Genomic DNA, 17,409 nt, shown 5'->3' with positions numbered 1-17,409 from the left:
CAGCATCGTCAGCAGATACATCTAATTCGTTTTTAATATTTACAGAATAAACATGGCAAAAAATCTTGCAGACAATAGTTACCTCACAGATATTTATAGAGGAATGTGCTCACATATATGCAGCCCAACATCTCAAATCATTGCACGCTGAGGTCATAATAAATAGAGGAATACATTGTACAACGTGTAATAAAAAGCCACAAACTAAAATATGTATAAATATAATCTGATTTACAAAAAAGATATGAAACCACAACTGAATATTAGGATTTTGCAATTTATGAGGTCAGGAAGTGAAATAAGAGCCAATGTTTCCATTCTGAAAAGTTTCCTAACTAACATCAACCCGACATAGATTTGTGCAACAATCTAATGGATGATTATTTCCAAAAGATCCTTTCGCTTTATACATTGAGTCCTTTTCATGAGGCAGGTGACTTCAAAGTATCAAATAGACCTTCAGGGACATAAGAATGAGATGAATTTGAAAATGCTGTGAAATTTAAACCAGGCTGTTGCCCATTGTTTACAAAAATTGAAACAATACACTTAAGGAAACAAAGAAGCGGAAATTATACTGACATTTGAAATACAGTTGAAGGTGGCGCTGATGAACTCTGTAGCATCTAAAATGATACTTGACTATACATGTAATAACGTGAGGTTCTATGTAGCAGAGTGGGTATGTGTGTGTACTGGTATAACATACTGTATAAAGCAAGCTTCTTTTTTGGCAGTAGAGCAGCAGCATGTGACATGTGTCCGTCCAGTGTCCGTCCAGTGTCCAGGGAGGATTCAGGTTCTGCGAGGCTCCAGTCTATGGGAGAGCTGAGACAGTGTTCTCTGGTTGTCAATAACAGCCAGCTGACGCACGTAGCTCCGCACGTCCAGGTGGTTCTTACTGGTCTGAGACGGCTCTGCACCTGACAGAGGACGAGGAAAACCCACCTTTATGAAAACAATGTCCTGTTGGAAGCCAGTCAAGTGAAGGCTACACAGAGGAACAGTATGTTGACTTACTGAACGGTAGACTTCTGCAGTATCTCACGATCCTCACTGTATTAGCGATCATTCGCTGGGAGAAGAAAAACATCACGTCTAGATGTTGTCATTGTGAATTTACACAAATAGAGAGTCACACACTATATGTAAACGCCAAGTAATGTACTGGGTAGAACACCAACGTTTCGGCATCACTGGGCCTTCTTCAGGGTACCATTAAGAATGTAGACTTCCAATATAAAATAATATCATGTACAGATCTATATCATCTTGGAGGGCCTTACCATTTTCTCAAAATTGACCAAACTGTCAATGAACGTCTTGTTTCCATCATGAGTGAATGTCATGTCTGAAAAGATAATAGCAATATGATTACACACATAGAGAGAGCATACAGTGAGGGGGAAAAAGTATTTGATCCCCTGCTGATTTTGTACGTTTGTGTAACAGTGTAGGTTCCGTCCCTCTCTTCGCCCCAACCCGGGCTCGAACCAGGGACCCTTGCACACATCAACAACTGACACCCCACGAAGCATCGTTACCCATCGCGCCACAAAAGCCGCGGCCCTTGCAACGCAAGGGGCAACCCTACTTCAAGTCTCAGAGCGGGTGACGTCACCGATTGAAACGCTATTAGCGCGCACCACCGCTAACTAACTAGCCATTTCACATCGGTTACATTTGCCCACTTACAAAGAAATGGTCAGTCTATAATTTTAATGGTAGGTTTATTTGAACAGTGAGAGACAGAATAACAACAAAAAAATCCAGAAAAATGCATGTCAAAAATGTTATAAAATGATTTGCATTTTAATGAGGGAAATAAGTATTTGACCCCTCTGCAAAACATGACTTAGTACTTGGTGGCAAAACCCTTGTTGGCAATCACAGAGGTCAGACGTTTCTTGTAGTTGGCCACCAGGTTTGCATACATCTCAGGAGGGATTTTGTCCCACTCTCCTTTGCAGATCTTCTCCAAGTCATTAAGGTTTCGAGGCTGACGTTTGGCAACTCGAACCTTCAGCTCCCTCCACAGATTTTCTATGGGATTAAGGTCTGGAGACTGGCTAGGCCACTCCAGGATTTTAATGTGCTTCTTCTTGAGCCACTCCTTTGTTGCCTTGGCCGTGTGTTTTGGGTCATTGTCATGCTGGAATACCCATCCACGACCCATTTTCAATGCCCTGGCTGAGGGAAGGATGTTCTCACCCAAGATTTGACGGTACATGGCCCCGTCCATCGTCCCTTTGATGCGGTGAAGTTGTCCTGTCCCTTAGCAGAAAAACACCCCCAAAGCATAATGTTTCCAAACCTCCATGTTTGACGCTGGAGATGGTGTTCTTGGGGTCATAGGCAGCATTCCTCCTCCTCCAAACATGGCGAGTTGAGTTGATGCCAAAGAGCTCCATTTTGGTCTCATCTGACCACAACACTTTCACCAGTTGTCCTCTGAATCATTCAGATGTTCAATGGCAAACTTCAGACGGGCATATATATGTATTCTTGAGCAGGGGGACCTTGCGGGCGCTGCAGGATTTCAGTCCTTCACGGCGTAGTGTGTTACCAATTGTTTTCTTGGTGACTATGGTCCCAGCTGCCTTGAGATCACTGACAAGATCCTCCCGTGTAGTTCTGGGCTGATTCCTCACCGTTCTCATGATCATTGCAACCCCACGAGGTGAGATCTTGCATGGAGCCCCAGGCTGAGGGATATTGACAGTTCTTTTGTGTTTCTTCCATTTGCGAATAATCGCACCAAATGTTGTCGCCTTCTCACCAACCTGCTTGGCGATGGTCTTGTAGCCTATTCCAGCCTTGTGTAGGTCTACAATCTTGTCCCTGACATCCTTGGAGAGCTCTTTGGTCTTGGCCATGGTGGAGAGTTTGGAATCTGATTAATTGATTGCTTCTGTGGACAGGTGTCTTTTTTTACAGGTAACAAGCTGCGGTTAGAAGCACTCCCTTTAAGAGTGTGCTCCTAATCTCAGCTCGTTACCTGTATAAAAGACACCTGGGAGCCAGAAATCTTTCTGATTGAGAGGGGGTGAAATACTTATTTCCCTCATTAAAATGCAAATCAATTTATAACATTTTTGATATGCGATTTTCTGGATATTTTTGTTGTTTTTCTGTCTCTCACTGTTCAAATAAACCTACCATTAAAATTATAGACTGATCCTTTCTTTATCAGTGGGCAAACGTACAAAATCAGCAGGGGATCAAATCCTTTTTTCCCCCACTGTAGGTAGCCTGGCAGGTAGGAGCATTGGGCCAGTAACCGAAAGGTTGCTGGATCGAATCCCAGAGCTGACAAGGTATAAATCTGTTGTTCTGCCCCTGAGCAAGGCAGTTAACCCACTATTCCCTGGTTGCCGTGGATGTCGATTAAGTCAGCCCTCCGCACCTCTCTGATTCAGAGGGGTTGGGTTAAACGTAGAAGACACATTTCAGTTGAATGTATTCAGTTGTACAACAGACTAGGTATCCCCCTTTCCCAATTCCCAGGAGTGGAATTGACCAGAGCAAACAATATAGAAGCTACTGTAGTTACACTGTGTCGCAGGTCGACACTCCAAAACAAGAGGTCAAAAGTCGCCGATAATAACTTCTTCACACAAGAGGCAGTGAGGATAAACCTCTCAATTAGTCAATCAATGGGTAAGATAATGGGTAAACAACATGGAGGGTCATGAAGGCAGTGGAGAGAGAGCTGTGTTGTGTTGCACTGACCTTTGATCAGCAGCGGCATGAAGGGAATGATGGGTGGGTCCAGCTTGGCCACAGTGAGCCGGTACGCCCGATGGTTCCTGGACGGGTCCTGTGGAAACACTCACACTGTTCTGAGATCTGCCATAACCATGTTAAGTGGGCACATCCCAGTCACAGCCAAGGGTGGCGCTGCTCAGTCCATACATTGCTCGATGACAAAAGACCATGCAAGAATGTCAAGTTTCAATTCAATATTTGAATAAAGAGAAGTTATAGAAAGCAAGGCTAGAGACTATGTGAGTGGATGAATAGTTGATACGGGGCTAAAATGGTTCATGCTACTCACCATTAAGCTTTCAAATTCGCTGTAAAATTTCTTGAATTTGCTGGGTAGTTTCTGTCAACACAAATAACAGGGAAGGTTAACAGACGTTTGAAATCCCAATATTCTTGGGCAGGTGCTAAACACAGGTGAGTGTTGTTGGACAGACAGATAGACAGTGAGGGACAGACGGACGGACAGACCGACCGACACAGTGACAGACAGACAGACAGAGACCCACCTCCCAGGTCTGACTCAGTCTGCTCACGGCTGGGTTGCTCATGCCCATAACGATAGCGAAGAAGGAGTTGAGGTTCTTATACTCCTTACAGCTGTCACAGAGAGGAAATAGTCCAATGATTAATCAGGATTGGGTCACATGTTACATCATAGGGGACAGGAGAGGAAACACATGATACACGTACATTCAGCCATTTACACATTTGTTCATCTCGACATACAGACCTTCCCCTTAGGGATGGATTGGGAGGGTTGCCGGACTGTACCCTACAGCTAAGTGTGTGTGTGTGTGTGTGTGTGTGTGTGTGTGTGTGTGTGTGTGTGTGTGTGTGTGTGTGTGTGTGTGTGTGTGTGTGTGTGTGTGTGAGTGTGTTACTTCAGCTCCACTGTACACTGTTAGGTTGCTGTCCCATCAGCGTCGGGCCAATGTGAAATTCTACCTGCTACACAAAGCGTGTTGTTTTGAGAGTGGAGAGGGGCAGAGGGAAGAGCATCTTTATTCTATGTTCCCCAACTGTACTGTACTGTCACGTCCTGACCAGTAAAGGGGTTATTTGTTATTATAGTTTGGTCAGGACGTGGCAGGGGGTATTTGTTTTATATGGTTCAAAGTGTGTGTTTATGTAGAGGGCCGTTTGATTTATGTATTCCGGGGTTTTTGGTCTAGTTCTGTTGTATAGTTCTATGTCTGTTCTAGGGTATTTAGATCTATGTTTAGGTAATTGGGATTGGGGCCTTCAATTGGAGGCAGCTGGTTATTGTTGGCTCTGATTGAAGGTCCTATATTTAGGAGTATGTTTGTTATGGGTATTGTGGGAGGTTGTTCTTAGCACCGCTGTATTTAGCCTGCAAGACTGTTAGTTCATGTCTTGTTTTGTTTATTTAAGTGTTCACTAATAAAGTTAAGATGAGCACTCGACCCGCTGCGCCTTGGTCCATTCACTACGACGACCGTGACATGTACCATATTCATCCATTATGTGGAAGTAGAATAGATTTGGTCCAGTTTTTCGCAAGTACTCATTAAATTGTCGCTAGTGGTTGTACTAAATGACCCTCGAATTGCACTAGATGCTTTTGTTTACATTGTGAACATAGTCAGTGAGTATATTTGCATACACACTAATAAGTCGATATTAAACCGATTATGGCAATATGGCGAGTATGGCATTAGTCATGTAAACACCTAGCTCTGTTTATCTTAATCGGCGTAAGGTCATAATCAAAGTAAGCATACGCCGATTAAAACAACTGGTTTTCTGAGAAATCTTTTGAATTATTAGGACATATAGGACATATTAATCAGAGTTACAGCGGTGTATTAGATCTGCGACTGTCGTAGCACTAGCAGCGCATGTTTCCTCCTCCTGCGCGAGTGGAGTGAGTTCGGGAAAAACGAAAAGTATGCATCTTAAAAAAAGAATTCCCGTACAACTTTTATATGTCCGAAATCCCCCAAAATAACACGGTGGCTGTGGTAGAACTAGTAATAGAACATATATTTTGAGTTGCAATTTTCTGCATTTATCAAAGTCCCATCAGGTAGCCTGATTTCAGATGTGTCCATGTAAACAGGATTACTAGGGACATCGTTCTTCTTGCAAAGCATGTAAACGTTTAAATCAAACTATTATATTTAACTGACTCTTCACAATAAACAGATTATTGTGTGCATGTAACTGTACTCAGTGTAGCTAGCTAGAAAGCTAGCTAAGAGTTTATGCTAGCTAGTAGCGTCTTAGTAGAATGACCAGTGATGAATAGTCGAGGCCATGTGCAAACAAGATCAACTTTATTTGTCATTATTTCAATTCACAAGATATATTGAACGTGCGCGTCAGCCATCAAGAATTGAAACTCAGCCATTCTTGAGCTTGGACGCTGCCATTGGACGTGACGCAACGCAAGCACAACAAGGGCAGTATAGCAGCTTTCATTTATTTTCAAAGGAATCATTTCCTCAATGGCTGACGCCCCCGATGGCTGTAGAATAGCAGGGCCATGTGTGTGTGCAAACGTGCATGCGTGCGTGCATGAGAGAGAGAGGGCGACACGACGACTGGGACAAGGCAAGGGCCACTTACTGGGCAGCGATCTTGATGAACTTCTTGAGCATCTGAACGCGCTTGCTGAGCTGAGTACACAGACAGATCTCTGTGATCACCCACAGCTGGATCTCATTGAACCTCCTGAGGAACAGGTCCATGTTGGCCGTGGTCTTCTTGAAGTTCTGCCTCCCAAACGTATGGTAGATCAGCTCAAGCTGTAGAACAGGGCAAGAGAGAAAGTCAATTACCGTGTCCCTGATAGTTTCCATAATAATGTATCAATATATTGGTTGAATAGTTAATCGCTAGGAGCCCCAAATGGCTCCCTATTCCCCATAGGGCTCTGGTTGAAAGTAGTGCACTATATAGGGAATAGGGTGCCATTTAGGACGAATCCATAGAATCAAGTAATTCCTCGTTCCCTCAGGGGTCTGACACACCTCATGTACACAGTGGAAGAGTTCCCAGTCGTAGACAGTCATCTGGTAGGCCAGGTCTTTCGAGCTCATTAACTCAAAGCTGCCCATGGAGCCAGTGGAGGGCCCTTCCTGCTCTGGCAATGGTGTCTGAAATATAGCGCACACTTAATATACAGTATAATTTGCATTTGTCTGTATATCATCCTTCATCATACAATTAACACTCATGTGAAATACAGGACCGTTTTAATGGATACAATGGCAGTTATACAACTATAACAAGTCGAAATGCAACAGTAGCCTCGGGCCACTGTTGATTTAAAACAAAATATTACATGAGCGAAATACATGAGAAGTAACAGCTGCAAGAGATGTACAGCTTGTAGGGGAACCTCTGGAAATCAGTCGGGTCAGTCTGAATGCGTATTTTTTTCTGAGGGGCATTTACACACCAATGAATCCAGTTGATCCCTGGGGCAGACAAACAGACGGCCGTTGATGCTGAGTGTGGAGAAGACTGAAATATCGTTGGGCTTCAGCACCACTTTATCTGAAGGAAAACAACAAACAAGAGATGGCTAAGACATGAGACCAAGAGCTCCTGTAAATGTGTACATATTTTATCATTTTTAAGTGACTGAATTATTATTATTATTATTTATCAGCTGTTTTGTTTTTGATAACATTGCGTCTTTGTCACGTATATAGTTTTATCCCACAAATTTGCAGATTGACAGGCAGGTCAACTCTTTTGGGCTTTGCTACTGTAGCTAGCAAGTTAGCTGGCTAATGTTTTTGTTGATACATTTGTTTTGTGTGTGATTCATCTGGACACAGCTACCAGCTTTTTTGGTTTCACCTGGCTGCTGGTTCCTGATCTTTTGAAAACATCATTTGAGGAGTTGTCTAAGCTTGAGAAGAATGGGAGATGCAGTAGAGGAAAGCAGTGCTGAGGGTTCGTAGGGAGGACGACTGGCTACTAACTGTGTGTGGTGAGCTTCCTGGTGTCCAGAGCTACTGAGGCTACGCAGAGGGAAGGAGGAAAAGACCTGTGGCTTCACAACTCAAGCTTGTTCCCAGAGTAGCCCTCTACAAGATTGTCACCAGACTCTTCATCAACCATCTCTCTGACCAACTTCCTCTGATCACGCCATCAACTGTCCCACTCCATCTATGGCCTCTATTGGTTGACCTAGCTAGATTTTTATAGGCTACTCATGATGATGTATTGCTTGTTTGTTTGTTTTTTTACTTTTGAAGCGCTTTCAGATTTCTTTCTGTTATGAAAAGCGCTATAGAAGTTCAATAAATTATTATTATTATCATATCAAAACATAAGCATATTATTATGCTATGTTCAAAAGTCACACAACAAGGGTAAGGTGCTAAAGATGCCCCCCGGTATTTGACTTATCCCTAATCCTAGGAGTAGATACGGTTACACCGCTACAGGGTTTAACTGGCTATGGTTGCCACGGAGCTCTGCTGTTTCATCTGATATAACCCCCAGTCGTCCTTGAACTTCATCATCAAAGAAAGTGGTCAAGAAGACTCTGAAGAGGCTGCATTATGTTTGCATTAGAACTGGCGATTGAAGATGACAGAATGGGGCATCCATACTCCTCTGAATCCTCAGCAAAGAATTGGGCCAAGATTCTTAGCAGCGAAACAAATGCTAGTAAATAACTAGATTAATGGGCAATATGATTAGGGTCTCAGAGACCATAGAGCAGCTGCGCTTCTGGCTTTATTTACTACTTGGTACGGGGAAAGGGCAGATCAAACATGGGCCAGAGAGAGAGGTGCATAAGTACGCCCTGGCAGAGACATTGGAACATCCATATAGCAAGTACCAGCCAATGGCAGCAACAAGCAAGTGTAGAATCTTATAAGTTGAAGCAAGAACAGCAATATTGCCCCAAGCTTTTCTCTATGCAGCTCTCCTGCAGGCCACGGTACTATCTTGAGCATATACCGGGTAATTGAAACAGAGTAATCCAGCATCAAAAGCCAATCATTTCCCAGTAAATCAGCCCCTGATTGATGAGCATCATAGCATCTGCAAATATCTATGCGTGGAAAGACTGTGTGGCGTCCACCGTCGTTTGATTAGCATGTGGCTGTGGCCCTTCTCACCTCCGGCCGAACTGAGGTTGACCAGGAGGAGGTCCTCCACTGACCCCAGCTTGTCGGCCACTGCGCTGATGACCTCTCTGACCGAGGCGGCCACGGTGACCCGGATGGTGGTGTAGGTGTGGTCGCTGCAGTACACTTTGAACAGGACTGCATGAGGACAGAGCACAACGCAGGGTCATTAACATGAAGGAATGGGGGATGGGAAGACAAACTGGAGACCAGGCCATTGTAGATGTTCAAAACACTGTGTGTCACTGCTGGCTGCAAGGCCAAAAGGCTCTTACTACTACACAGTGCTTTTCTATAGATTTATAGCTCTCTTCTACCTCATATCCTGCATGATTTCACACATACACTACGCCACACTTACTCTCATCATTACTCTTGATGGGCTGTCGTTTCTGCAGCTTCTCATCCCCCATGCTGAACTGCCGCAACAGGACCTTGTGCTGAAACAGGACAGACAGAACTGTACGTATAGCACGGGTTGACAATGAAAACAAAAGCACAGAATACGACTACAGTGCTCGGGGTCACAGCTGGGTCACATACCTTTTGTGGCGAGGATCTGGCATCGTCAGAGCTGAAAAGGGTAAAGAAAGTGAGATTACGCCATGCTTAAGCCCGGGACACTAAAGACAAGTGCACGCAGTAACAATACATTTACACACACTTACCTGTTTTTAACTAGCTTCTCTAACTCTGGGAGTTGATCTTTCAGAGCAGGAATCACACTGGCATCATCAGATACAGACACAAAGAACTCCTGCAACACATGACACACTCACAATGAGGGGAGGTTTAAAATGAGCCCAAAACTCATTTGGATTATCAGATGACGATCGCTAATAACTCTACAATTTACCGCAAGCTGTATCTTTTTAAACAACGAGCTGAATTCAGTACACAAGAAAAGAGGGTGAGGAAGACAAGCCCCAAATGGCACCCTATTCCCTTTGGGCTAGGGCTCTGGTCAAAAGTAGTTCACGACATAGGGAATAGAGTGCCATTTGGGATGCATACACTGACCTCTAGGAAGGCTAGTGAGGCGTCCTCCTCCTGAAGGTGATCTCCATGTACTGAGGCCCACTGCAGCACCAGCCTGATCACCCTCCTCTTGTTGTTCAATGTGTAGTCCAGACGCTCCTGTTCTGAGCCCTGGGACGCCTCAGCGTGGTAGGTGCAGTGACGTTAAGGACAGAAACACATAGGAGCTACAGCTTGACTCCCATTTGGTCCAGGGTTGATTAAGGATCAGTTTTGCCATTTAAGTCACAATCAATATGACTATTTGGACATGGGGGACCTGATCCTAGATCCTGATTCGGATCCTACTCTTGGATGCCTAATACATACAAGATACATAAGGGATACTGATACACATTAGTAGAAATCCACACAATAACATATACGCTCATTTGCTATTTCCAGTGACTGAAAGGATATTGGGCCATGAGCACCGGGCACAGCTGGCTGTTAGGGATGAAGACGCAGTGCATGAGCACAAAGTCGTCCAGAGCTGTGTCTGTGCAGAGCGAGAGAGCGAGAAAGAGCCAGAGCGAGAGAGCGAGAGCGAGAGAGAATGAGGCACCTGTGATGTCAGATGAAACGATGCCAGGCCAGCATGCTGACAGTATTATAGGCCTGATCACACATGGCTCTGTCACCGTGGACGGCTGGGGCATGAAAGCAGCCAGGAGAGTCCACACAACCAAGCGTAATTAGATAAGCACTGTGATGCGCTGCTAATTATAGACATGAATAAACAGGTCAGCAGCAGCAGCACGGAGGATGAATGCTCTCTCTCTGAGGGTACAGAGGAGACAATCTAAACACGACAGCCACGACACATCCATCTACATTAGTCAATATCACATAGGGTTGAAATAATGGTAATTTGGTCCCTACACTGAAATACAACGGTTTCACAGCGGCCAGAGATGTTATTGGAGGGGCAGAGTGCACTACCGTACCTGATTCATTGAGGTGAGAGTCCAGTCGCATCATTTCCAGAAAGTGCTCCAGAATCTTCTCTGGTGCCCCTGACATCACAGTGTATCTGGAATGGCAGTGTCAATCAATCACCTAATACATTAAACAAGACAGGTTCTTGCTAGTTCTCACTACTGTTCCTTTTCCATCCACACTTCACTGAGCTGTGTGATCTGAATACCTGCCTGTGATTACTACATTGGATAATAATCCAACCTACAGTCAAAAGAGGTCCTGACCACTGCTTAAGATTATAAGGGGCTGGCTGGGTGAGAGAGGGTGTGGAAGCCTCTCCATAGGTAAAACAGAAGGAGAGACCACCACTTGACCTTAAGAATCAACACAGTACACAGCCAGGCTTGTTGTGATTGGTTAGTTGAGGGGAGACAGAAAACAAGGTGTGTGTTCCCCAAATGGCACCCTATTCCTCCGATAGGGCCCTGGTAAAAAAAATAAAAATAAATGGTGCACTATATAGGGAATAGGGTGGAATTTGGGACAGAATGTGTGGCAGGCACTCCATGGGGGAAGGAGACGTGCTTGACACCCTCACACTCTTCATATGTGACTGGCACTGTAGTTGATTAGAGGCCAACCCTGGCGGAGTGATTGCAACCCGCGCGGCCTGCCTTCTCCCCGGGAGCCCATCTCTCAGTCATTACCATTAATGTGTCTCTCTCTCCATTACTGCAGCCGCGGTCACTGGCAGCAACCTCCATTAAGTCTAGCTAGTAGATAACACACGTCTGCAGCCTCACAGTCACAGCCTTGGCTTACCCTAGAACTGATGCCCAGTCTCTATCTCCACACCCTTTAGCAGAGAGTAACTCACAAACTATCCCACTTCTTCCACTCACAAATCCTTTTCAAGAGGGTATCTCACACACAAAACCACACTCCCCTAACTGTGCCTGCAGGAGAGTTTCTCCTCCTCTTTTCTGAAGGGAGTGAGGTTAGTGTATCTTACATACCTACAGTCCCCTTTAACTTCCTATATAAATCTACCTCTGTTGAACAGGGCTGCTACAGTAAGTGGTTTAGGTGAAAAGGTGATTCAGATAGAGTTAGCTCAGTAGGCTACTTGTAGTGGGAGGGGGTGGTGGTGGTGCCGTGGGTGGAGGTCTGGATGCTGCTGGGGCTCTTCTCCAGGACCAGAACATCCTGATCATGTTCCTTCAGACGCACCGTGTTGGCCTCCACGTCCTGGACACACACACACACACACACACACACACACACACACACACACACACACACACACACACACACACACACACACACACACACACACACACACACACACACACACACACACACACACACACACACACACACACACACACACACACGGCACAAATTCATCATTATATCATCAGAAATATGACCCGTTTCAAGAAGCTTGTTGCTCCTAGACGATTCCACTTCACAATAACAGCACTGACCAGGGAAGCTCTAGCAGGGCAGAAATTTGACAAACTGACTTGAAGGACAGGTGGCATCCTATGACGGTGCTATGTTGAAAGCCACTGAGTTCTTCAGTAAGGCCATTCTACTGCCAATGTTTGTCTATGGGGCTGTGTGCTTGATTTTTAAATAGCTGAATCCACTAATTTGAAGGGGCGTCCATATACTTTTGTAGATGTGTATATATGACCTTTTGTAGATGTGTATATATATATATACAGTCTGCAGCCAACAAGGCTGAGTTCATCTCAGCCTATGCTACCCTCCAGTCCCTAGACTTCCTGGCGCTGACGGAAACATGGATTACCACAGATAACACTGCTACTCCTACTGCTCTCTCTTCGTCTGCCCACGTGTTCTCGCATACCCCTAGAGCATCGAGCCAGCGGGGTGGTGGCACTGGAATCCTCATCTCTCCCAAGTGGACATTCTCTCTTTCTCCCCTGACCCATCTGTCTATCTCCTCATTTGAATTCCATGCTGTCACAGTTACCAGCCCTTTCAAGCTTAACATCCTTATCATTTATCGCCCTCCAGGTTCCCTTGGAGAGTTCATCAATGAGCTTGACGCCTTGATAAGTTCCTTTCCTGAGGATGGCTCACCTCTCACAGTTCTGGGTGACTTTAACCTCCCCACGTCTACCTTTGACTCATTCCTCTCTGCCTCCTTCTTTCCACTCCTCTCCTCTTTTGACCTCACCCTCTCACCTTCCCCCCCTACTCACAAGGCAGGCAATACGCTTGACCTCATCTTTACTAGATGCTGTTCTTCCACTAATCTCATTGCAACTCCCCTCCAAATCTCCGACCACTACCTTGTATCCTTTTCCCTCTTGCTCTCATCCAACACTTCTCACTCTGCCCCTACTCGGATGGTATTGCGCCGTCCCAACCTTCGCTCTCTCTCTCCCGCTACTCTCTCCTCTTCCATCCTATCATCTCTTCCCTCTGCTCAAACCTTCTCCAACCTATCTCCTGATTCTGCCTCCTCAACCCATCTCTCCTCCCTTTCTGCATCCTTTGATTTTCTCTGTCCCCTATCCTCCAGGCCGGCTCGGTCCTCCCCTCCTGCTCCGTGGCTCGACGACTCACTACGAGCTCACAGAACAAGGCTCCGGGCAGCCGAGCGGAAATGGAGGAAAACTCGCCTCCCTGCGGACCTGGCATCCTTTCACTCACTCCTCTCTACATTCTCCTCTTCTGTCTCTGCTGCTAAAGCCACTTCCTACCACTCTAAATTCCAAGCATCTGCCTCTAACCCTAGGAAGCTCTTTGCTACCTTTTCCTCCCTCCTGAATCCTCCTCCCCCTCCCCCCCCCCCCTCCCTCTCTGCGGATGACTTCGTCAACCATTTTGAAAAGAAGGTTGACGATATCCGATCCTCGTTTGCTAAGTCAAACGACACCGCTGGTCCTGCTCACACTGCCCTACCCTGTGCTTTGACCTCTTTCTCCCCTCTCTCTCCAGATGAAATCTCGCGTCTTGTGACGGCCGGCCGCCCAACAACCTACCCACTTGACCCTATCCCCTCCTCTCTTCTCCAGACCATTTCCGGAGACCTTCTCCCCTTCCTCACCTCGCTCATCAACTCATCCTTGACCGCTGGCTACGTCCCTTCCGTCTTCAAGAGAGCGAGAGTTGCACCCCTTCTGAAAAAACCTACACTCGATCCCTCCGATGTCAACAACTACAGACCAGTATCCCTTCTTTCTTTTCTCTCCAAAACTCTTGAACGTGCCGTCCTTGGCCAGCTCTCCTGCTATCTCTCTCAGAATGACCTTCTTGATCCTAATCAGTCAGGTTTCAAGACTGGGCATTCAACTGAGACTGCTCTTCTCTGTGTCACGGAGGCTCTCCGCACTGCTAAAGCTAACTCTCTCTACTCTGCTCTCATCCTTCTAGACCTATCTGCTGCCTTTGATACTGTGAACCATCAGATCCTCCTCTCCACCCTCTCCGAGTTGGGCATCTCCGGCGCGGCCCACGCTTGGATTGCGTCCTACCTGACAGGTCGCTCCTACCAGGTGGCGTGGCGAGAATCTATCTCCGCACCATGCGCTCTCACCACTGGTGTCCCCCAGGGCTCTGTTCTAGGCCCTCTCCTATTCTCGCTATACACCAAGTCACTTGGCTCTGTCATATCCTCACATGGTCTCTCCTATCATTGCTATGCAGACGACACACAATTAATCTTCTCCTTTCCCCCTTCTGATAACCAGGCGGCGAATCGCATCTCTGCATGTCTGTCAGACATATCAGTGTGGATGACGGATCATCAGCTCAAGCTGAACCTCGGCAAGACGGAGCTGCTCTTCCTCCCGGGAAAGGACTGCCCGTTCCATGATCTCGCCATCACGGTTGACAACTCCCTTGTGTCCTCCTCCCAGAGTGCTAAGAACCTTGGCGTGATCCTGGACAACACCCTGTCGTTCTCCACTAACATCAAGGCGGTGACCCGATCCTGTAGGTTCATGCTCTACAACATTCGCAGAGTACGACCCTGCCTCACACAGGAAGCGGCGCAGGTCCTAATCCAGGCACTTGTCATCTCCCGTCTGGATTACTGCAACTCACTGTTGGCTGGGCTCCCTGCCTGTGCCATTAAACCCCTACAACTCATCCAGAACGCCGCAGCCCGTCTGGTGTTCAACCTTCCCAAGTTCTCTCACGTCACCCCGCTCCTCCGCTCTCTCCACTGGCTTCCAGTTGAAGCTCGCATCCGCTACAAGACCATGGTGATTGCCTACGGAGCTGTGAAGGGAACGGCACCTCCATACCTTCAGGCTCTGATCAGGCCCTACACCCAAACAAGGGCACTGCGTTCATCCACCACTGGCCTGCTGGCCCCCCTACCTCTGAGGAAGCACAGTTCCCGCTCAGCCCAGTCAAAACTGTTCGCTGCTCTGGCACCCCAATGGTGGAACATGCTCCCTCACGACGCCAGGACAGCGGAGTCAATCACCACCTTCCGGAGACACCTGAAACCCCACCTCTTTAAGGAATACCTAGGATAGGATAAAGTAATCCTTCTAACCCCCCCCCCCCCCCCCTTAAAAGATTTAGATGCACTATTGTAAAGTGGTTGTTCCACTGGATATCATAAGGTGAATGCACCATTTTGTAAGTCGCTCTGGATAAGAGCGTCTGCTAAATGACTTAAATGTAAATGTAATGTAAATATATATATATATATATATATATATATATATATATATATATATATATATATATATATATATATATATATATTATATATATATATATACACACACATATACACACATTGGACAGTTTATTAGGTACACTACCCTGTTTATTAGGTACACCACCCAGGTACACCACCCTGTTTATTAGGTACACCACCCAGACAGGCATCAAGGCATTCAGTTACTGTTCGATTAAACATTATAATGGACAAAACGAGTGACCTAAGCGACTTTGATCGTGGTATGATCGTCAATGCCATGCGTGCCGGTTCCACTATCTCAGAAATGGCCAGCCTCCTGGGCTGTTCACGCACTACAGGGTTTACCGAGAATGGTGTGACAAACCAAATGAATCCAAACGCGGCGAAAACAGCTCATTGTTGAGTGGTCGAAGGAGAATGTCAAGCTAACAGGCGGGCCACAAACAGGCAAATAACTGTGGACTGCAACAGTGGTGTGCAGAACGGCATCTCGGAACGCTGTTCTGGAGGCAAAGAAGGGGTCCGACCTGGTACTAGATGAGTGTACCTAATAAACTGGTGTGTATATACAGTGTTTATATATACTGTATCTTTTTAATAATATACACTGCTCAAAAAAATAAAGGGAACACTTAAACAACACATCTTAGATCTGAATGAAAGAAATAATCTTATTAAATACTATTTTCTTTACATAGTTGAATGTGCTGACAACAAAATCACACAAAAATAATCAATGGAAATCCAATTTATCAACCCATGGAGGTCTGGATTTGGAGTCACACTCAAAATTAAAGTGGAAAACCACACTACAGGCTGATCCAACTTTGATGTAATGTCCTTAAAACAAGTCAAAATGAGGCTCAGTAGTGTGTGTGGCCTCCACGTGCCTGTATGACCTCCCTACAACGCCTGGGCATGCTCCTGATGAGGTGGCGGATGGTCTCCTGAGGGATCTCCTCCCAGACCTGGACTAAAGCATCCGCCAACTCCTGGACAGTCTGTGGTGCAACGTGGCGTTGGTGGATGGAGCGAGACGTGATGTCCCAGATGTGCTCAATTGGATTCAGGTCTGGGGAACGGGTGGGCCAGTCCATAGCATCAATGCCTTCCTCTTGCAGGAACTGCTGACACACTCCAGCCACATGAGGTCTAGCATTGTCTTGCATTAGGAGGAACCCAGGGCCAACCGCATCAGCATATGGTCTCACAAGGGGTCTGAGGATCTCATCTCGGTACCTAATGGCAGTCAGGCAACCTCTGGCGAGCACATGGAGGACTGTGCGGCCCCCCAAAGAAATGCCACCCCACACCATGACTGACCCACCGCCAAACCGGTCATGCTGGAGGATGTTGCAGGCAGCAGAACGTTCTCCACGGCGTCTCCAGACTCTGAGCACGTCTCAGTGTGAACCTGCTTTCATCTGTGAAGAGCACAGGGCGCCAGTGGCGAATTTGCCAATCTTGGTGTTCTCTGGCAAATGCCAAACGTCCTGCACGGTGTTGGGCTGTAAGCACAACCCCCACCTGTGGACATCGGGCCCTCATACCACCCTCATGGAGTCTGTTTCTGACCGTTTGAGCAGACGCATGCACATTTGTGGCCTGCTGGAGGTCATTTTGCAGGGCTCTGGTAGTGCTCCCCCTGCTCCTCCTTGCACAAAGGCGGAGGTAGCGGTCCTGCTGCTGGGTTGTTGCCCTCCTACGGCCTCCTCCACGTCTCCTGATGTACTGGCCTGTCTCCTGGTAGCGCCTCCATGCTCTGGACACTACGCTGACAGACACAGCAAACCTTCTTGCCACAGCTCGCATTGATGGCCATCCTGGATGAGCTGCACTACCTGAGCCACTTGTGTGGGTTGTAGACTCCGTCTCATGCTACCACTAGAG

General features: G+C 46.5%; 1 protein-coding gene across 2 annotated transcripts in view; it reads right to left on the bottom strand.

Annotated features, from left to right (window-relative positions):
* Positions 1 to 16: 16 nt before the first annotated feature.
* The window catches only part of LOC106581759 (rap guanine nucleotide exchange factor 4), a 41,932-nt gene continuing 24,539 nt past the window's right edge, over positions 17 to 17,409 (bottom strand). For both annotated transcript variants that reach the window (XM_082967011.1, XM_082967012.1), the window contains 17 exons: positions 11,950 to 12,071; positions 10,850 to 10,935; positions 10,323 to 10,401; positions 9,906 to 10,056; positions 9,554 to 9,642; positions 9,429 to 9,459; positions 9,247 to 9,325; positions 8,877 to 9,023; positions 7,193 to 7,290; positions 6,762 to 6,887; positions 6,358 to 6,536; positions 4,275 to 4,365; positions 4,058 to 4,108; positions 3,733 to 3,820; positions 1,287 to 1,351; positions 1,021 to 1,075; positions 17 to 923 (listed from right to left, as the gene is read on the bottom strand). In XM_082967011.1, the coding sequence (XP_082823137.1) occupies positions 796 to 923; positions 1,021 to 1,075; positions 1,287 to 1,351; positions 3,733 to 3,820; positions 4,058 to 4,108; positions 4,275 to 4,365; positions 6,358 to 6,536; positions 6,762 to 6,887; positions 7,193 to 7,290; positions 8,877 to 9,023; positions 9,247 to 9,325; positions 9,429 to 9,459; positions 9,554 to 9,642; positions 9,906 to 10,056; positions 10,323 to 10,401; positions 10,850 to 10,935; positions 11,950 to 12,071 (1,665 nt within the window). In that variant the 3' untranslated portion in view covers positions 17 to 795. The remainder of the gene's footprint in view (positions 924 to 1,020; positions 1,076 to 1,286; positions 1,352 to 3,732; positions 3,821 to 4,057; positions 4,109 to 4,274; positions 4,366 to 6,357; positions 6,537 to 6,761; positions 6,888 to 7,192; positions 7,291 to 8,876; positions 9,024 to 9,246; positions 9,326 to 9,428; positions 9,460 to 9,553; positions 9,643 to 9,905; positions 10,057 to 10,322; positions 10,402 to 10,849; positions 10,936 to 11,949; positions 12,072 to 17,409) is intronic.

This window comes from Salmo salar, chromosome 21 (assembly GCF_965601325.2).
Source record: "Salmo salar chromosome 21, fSalSal1, whole genome shotgun sequence".
NCBI lineage: Eukaryota > Metazoa > Chordata > Actinopteri > Salmoniformes > Salmonidae > Salmo > Salmo salar.
The sequence above is the reverse complement of the archived record's forward strand: the minus strand, read 5'-3'. Positions and strand labels throughout refer to the sequence as shown.